This window comes from Simochromis diagramma, unplaced genomic scaffold (assembly GCF_900408965.1).
Source record: "Simochromis diagramma unplaced genomic scaffold, fSimDia1.1 OVJJ01000685.1, whole genome shotgun sequence".
NCBI lineage: Eukaryota > Metazoa > Chordata > Actinopteri > Cichliformes > Cichlidae > Simochromis > Simochromis diagramma.
Window position 1 is genome coordinate 15140147 of NW_024387477.1, and position 6032 is coordinate 15146178.

General features: G+C 39.3%; 1 protein-coding gene across 8 annotated transcripts in view; it reads left to right on the forward strand.

Moving 5' to 3' along the window:
* The window catches only part of atp11c (ATPase phospholipid transporting 11C), a 41532-nt gene extending 35519 nt beyond the window's left edge, over positions 1 to 6013 (forward strand). For 2 of the 8 annotated variants that reach the window (XM_040015129.1, XM_040015134.1), the window contains exons 29-31: positions 1978 to 2086; positions 3075 to 3106; positions 3383 to 6013. In XM_040015129.1, coding sequence (XP_039871063.1) covers positions 1978 to 2082 — 105 coding nt within the window. In that variant the 3' untranslated portion in view covers positions 2083 to 2086; positions 3075 to 3106; positions 3383 to 6013. Of the gene's footprint in view, positions 1 to 1004; positions 1096 to 1977; positions 2087 to 3074; positions 3107 to 3382 lie in introns of those variants that run through there. The other 6 variants (XM_040015132.1, XM_040015131.1, XM_040015130.1 and 3 more) reach the window with 6 other exon arrangements.
* The last annotated feature ends 19 nt before the right edge of the window (positions 6014 to 6032 follow it).

The following is a 6032-nucleotide window of genomic DNA, read 5'->3' on the forward strand; positions in this document are numbered from 1 at the left end:
TATTATTTTTGCTAATGGTTATTTTTGTTGATGGAGCATATGTTTAATATATTTTAGGTTGAACTGATAGAGGTTTATGAAGTACTGTTCAGGGAAGGATTTAAATCAAGGAATTTTAATGCGATTGCTGATTGTAACATTTGCATGGCTTTGCTAACATAGAGCAATGCAGATCTTTACAGAGCTGTTTGCCTCTCTTCACACTTCCTTTGCTTTGGTGTTAGATCATTGGGAAGAAGGTGGTGGGAGGGGTAAATTACATCTGACCTTATTCAGAAGTGGAAAAAAGACGTTTGAAAGCACAAATATCTGAGCTATTACAGCCCTCTGCTGGCTATTTAAAGCATGACGTACATTATGCAGGTTTATATTAGGGGGTCGGTTAGCTTGTCGTATATTACGTTGCACATGTTTGCCAAAAGCTAAGAGAGTTTTAAGAGATATGTTTAATGAGAGAAGAAAGGGTTTGAAAAGAAACCTAAAAAAACAAGCCAACCACCCCCAAAACATATTTTGTGTACCAAGAGATCATTTTTTTAAGTGTCTGTGCATCTTTAAAATTATGCCTGTTGTTGAATTATTTCTGAAGGCTGTTTTTATTTAACTTCCACCAGAAGTCTGCCAGAGGCATATTTTGTCATTTCAGTGGGCTCTCTAATGTGTTTGCAAGCAGATGGAAATGATTGGTGGTATTCTTGCTCTTTTCTGTGGGTTTTTTGGTATTGTGTCTAGACTTGATTTTTATTCCTTTTTTGGATGGGGGAGAAGTAATAAACTAAATGAGAAGTTTTACTCATATTTGTGGAGAGCCACATAACTTGCAGATTTGTACAATATTCAGGACTTGCGTACGTATGGTGCACATATTTTTATTTTTTAGGCTCATTTTTCACCTTTCCTACTTTTTCCTAACTAGTGCTAATGCTTTGCTCTTTAACACACTCATAACTATCTCACCCTCTTATTTCCTTCTCTCTTACTTCTCTGGACAATCCTCCCTAAAGATGAAACATCGCCTTCCTTCCTCTGGGACATCCACTATCTTCATGTTGTCACAGACCGCTAGCTCTCACAGCTTCTCATGGAGTGACTGAGGTCTCTTTTTCTTTGTCAGCTTTTATACTTCAGAATTTCTGTGTCTGTGCACCACTTGCCTGCTTCCTACTTCTGTGTCCTTCCTCTCCCACTGTTTCGACTCCTTTCTTCACCTATAATAACTCAGGCTGCTGTTTTGTAGATTTTAATAGTCCAATTTGCTTGGACAGATTAGGTCAGACATTTCAAATTTCTGATGTACTGTGTCACATATCAGGAATGCTATCCTTGGAAGGCACCATTTTAAACCTTGACTTGAGGGATTTTCTTTTTTGTGACACTGGGAAGAATGGCACGCTGCCACCTCTTCCAGCAGTGTGGAGTAGGACAGGTTGTCCATGCTAAAAACTTGCTGTTAGTCTGCCATGCTTGTCTGCCTAGTTGTATCAGTCAGTGTCTCCTCCCAGCTGCCTTTGCTGCTCCACTGCCTGCTGCCTTCGCATGTCCAGTCAGGTGGCTGCAGCACATCACAGCATCCAAACGTACCTGCATGAGGCCCAAATTCACAACCTCATCCTGGATCCTCAAGCCTGACAGTGTGTGTGTGTGTTTGTGTGAGTGTGTGTTTGTATATGTCTTAAGACATATTTATTTTGTGAAATTTGCAAGAATAGTAACCCTATATTATTTGAACCTATTAAAAAGTCGACTAAAGGGCTTCCAAAACGGATCATTCCTAGAAGGGTTGTCTAAAAAGGCTCCTGGATTAATTTTCATTGTCTACATGTCTACTTTGAAGTCTTTCTGAATGTATTCAATTGTTCTTTGTTTATATATTTATGTCTGTGTGCAAAAGAGAGCACAAGATGGTGAGAAAGGCAAAGTATGTATGTGATTATCAGCGTAGTGTCGTCACTGGTGTCTCTTGCCTCACCCTTCTAGAAGAAGCTGGTTCAGTCAAGCGCAGGGGGCATCCAGTCACCCCGGTCGTCAGCCAGGCCCCTGCTCATGAGAACCTTTTCAGATGAGTCCAATACTGTCAGTTAAACAGGTACCAGCCAACTTTCAGGCCATTTAAGCCAATCAGTGATTTGCTCCCCCAGTCAACCAGTCCAGCAGCTCTCTCATCTCTAACTTTGAGTTTTAACAAGGAAATCAAAGACGGTAGCATAAAGGCCGCATTTATTTAGACTCTTTGTGTTCTTGTGTGTTGTGTTAGGCTCATATTGGCTGGCTGAAGAGATGCACTTTTCCCATGCCTCTTGTTTTGTTTAATCATTTCTATTAAACTGACCAAATGGTGGATTCACTTGATATGTGAAAGCATCCATCGACCTAATCTTTCAAAAGTTTTTTTTTTTTTCTGTTTGTTTTTTTTGTGCAAACTCGTGCTCCTTTCAGCCTCCCTTTCGATGCCCAGCTTTATATGTATTTACCTTTCTGCATGCGCAGATGTGCTTTCAAATCCAAATCTTTATTTCAGCCTCTCGCATTTTTGGACCTTGTAAGAGTGTCTGTGTGTGAAGTGTCTGTGGTGGTTTCATCCTCTTTACCCAACAGTGTGAAACAGCAGGGCTGGCCTATGATTTTGGCCCCATTTTCTGAAATATTTGTGCTGTTTGTAACAATGTGGTTTAATCATTTGTCGTGGTCACTGTCTTCTGTGTGTATATCCAAACCCTAATTGGTCGTGGCTGTCTGCTTACTGTTTTATATGTGAGTGCATTGCATGACTCGGTGCATGATGTGATGTTGGCATAAGCTCTGCCCAAAAGCTACTTCATGACAGGGGGAAGACGAAAAAAATACCAAACACAAAAAAATGTAAACACCGCGAATAATAAAAAGCAGCCATTGTGTTGTGATGTTGTGTTAAATATCCTTAGGTGTTTACATTTAGTTTTTGTCCACCCCCTGGATGAAGGACTGAATGTTGCACATATCCGTCACTATTGACCATCGTCTCTGGTTGCGCAATTTTAGAAAGAGACTGTATGACAGCTTGCAGAGTTTAACTCACATTTCTACTTTCCCTGTAGCCATCATTGGAATCCCTCCTACAAACATCAAGGTAAACAAAGAGTCAGCACTAACCTTCTGTATTTGCTTAGTGTCTCTGCTGAGCTTCAGAAATTCAGTAGACTTGGATCAAATCGGGATCATTTCCTTTATTAATTTCTTTTTTAATCTGGTGGAGGAAACCGGTGGCATTGTAGTGACTTTCATGTTGTTAATCACTGCTTATTCATTTGGGGCGCGATTTCAAGGTGTCTCGTCCTTGTCCTCTTGTTGGTATGAACTTATGACGAAGGCATCAGGTAACATCTGCTCACCCAATCCTTTTCAGATTGCAGCAGTAATGCCACTATCGTACAAGCATCTAAAGGAGCGCGACTAAAAGGCATCGAGGACTCATAACAGTCACGTCAACCTCAATCAAGGGTCCCGTTCCAAGGAAGAACGTCTGCCATCTGAAAGGAGGAGATGGAAAAAAATCAGAAGAAACACGTTCGGTCCTTTGAGAGGGTTTAAAAGTCTTTTGACTTGTGTGTCTCCTTCTCCGTCCTTCGCTGTCCAACCTCAAAAAGCAGCCACCTCTCATGCATGCTTACAGAGCAGTGCTCTACATTCTTTTATACAGTATCTACTTAGACCCCAGGCATGAGTTTTCTTTCTTTTTTTTGTACCTTACTATAGAAACGAATGCATACATGGCTGCCTTGTCAGTAGCTCTATTCATCTGCTGTTTTAACAAGCAGCTGAAATATCCACTTCAAGAATGCTAAATGTGCATGAAAGAAGGCTCAAAAGAACACACAACTCCACCAACGTTTAGTCTCTGCATTCTACAAGCTTTTTTTAATATATTATCAACAGTTTCAGAGATTATTCTACTTTAGTGTTATTACACTTTTCAACTGTTAAGTTTTAAATTGTTTCAAATATTTTAGTAAACACACTCCTCAACGGATCCAAATCATTTGGGATGAAAAGTTACTGAATGTGATTTCAGCCCAGCTCAGATCAGCTTAACGACTGTTAAAGTGGTTTTCTGGTTGTAGATGTTTATTTGTATCTAGTAATGCCATTTATATTGAATACTAAGATATGAGGGGTCAGCAGAGGTCATATCAACCCTCAGTCCAAAAACTGCGTGTGTTTATGTAAGACTAAGAAATGCATTAGAGATTTTAAGGATATTCTGGCAATGAGACATTGCTTGGAGCGTCACCTCCAATATTCCAACCTCAGAGATAGTTCAAGAGAGTCAGATTTGAATGAGAAAGTTAATATATGTACAGTAGTATAGAGATATATTGTTAGCATCTGCTCGAAGCCAAAAACATGAACGCAATGCGATCAGAGTCTGTCCGCACTCACGTGCCCTAAAAGTGATGTTTTGTCGTATGGGTGTGACACAAGTGTAGGGCAAATGCACTGGGTGAGAATAGCCACAAATGCCTGTGTGTAATGTAAACCAGGATTACTTGAAACCTTACTGATGTAGTTCTGTTAGACATTTTCTGCACTATTAAGGAAACTGGTTTCTGCATTGTGTAGATGGTCACCAAGGCACATGAATATATGCCTGAGCGCACACACGCACATATCAGAGAAGAACATTACACGAACAGTAACCACCTTACACATAATGTCACACATGTACTAGAGCCTAAATGAGGTATTTGTGTTCTTAGCCATTTACAAGTTTGCTTATTTTGTCTCAGTCAGGCTGAAGTTGGGGATTAAAGAAAACCAGCTTCATCGGAATAGTTAACGCCACTGTGAGACTCTACTCTCTGGAGTGGACCGTTCGGCCCCTTGTTTCTTCCTTTAACTTGTGTGTAGTGCTTCATACATTCCATTTAAACATAATTACATGATTTCAGACTCTTTTGATGATGCTTTGGTTTGTTTCTTTTTTTCCCCTCTTTCTTTTCTTCACAAGTGTATATTGTGTACTTTGCATATTTATTAAGTAAATGTAATTTGACTCACAAATGTTATATTTTTTATTACTTTCAGTTTTAAATTGTGGAGCGTGTTCTGCTTTGTGTCATTTTAGTTGGCCTGTTTTACTACAGCTCTGTTGTGAGACTGTGCCAGTGTCATTAAATAGTCAATTTTATCTACACAAAGGCAGGCAGACCCTCCTCTGTGAAGACATTCAGCATCCCAAAAATTAGCCTCGGACCCAATGCCACTACTTTTTGTCTGGTGGTTTAACTGCAAGTTGAAGTTGAAAGCGATCATTGTTACTGATTATTTATGTTTAGATGCCAATCTGTATAGAATATGTCTTTATGATGATTTTAACTACTGCTTCACTGATCTCTGCTCAAACATGCTGTGTATTAAATCCCCCTGACTGTAACCTAAATAGCTGTAAAAATAAATTTAAAAGAATCATCTGCACAATGGCAAATGCAGCTGTTAGGCCTAAGGGACTTTAAGGATTTATATGGAAAGCAGGGGTTTTGTTTTGTTTTTTGTTTTGTTTGGTCACCTAAAGACCTGTGCCAGAGATAACTGGATGTAAGATGATTCACAGAAGGGGCTGCCTGCTTTGTTACCAGATATAAACCTTTAAGTTACATATATATGGAAAAAAGAAATGCTATTTTCGAAGCTTAAAATGTGTTCAAATCTAATTTTGCCTGTCTAAATTAAAAGTAAAAAGAATGGATTGTATTTTTAATGCAACCTTTTTCCAGCCACTTTTTTTTAATAAAATCAAAATGTTAAAAAAAGAAAAAAAAAAATAAGCACGAGAGGCTTTGTGGTTGCGGACCCTGTCTGTGAGGGGTGGAGGTGGGCACAGCAGCAGTTCTGCACAGCAGGGACATCTTGCCACCTCCAGCCTTTTGGGTCTCCAGCTTCAACACTCTAAACCTCCAAGCTGAATGTACCTCTTTGAAAAAAAATTATATTAAAAACCAGATGTTGTTCTTTAATAAAGCAGAATGTTTTGAAGATATACAAACTGCCTTGTGCTG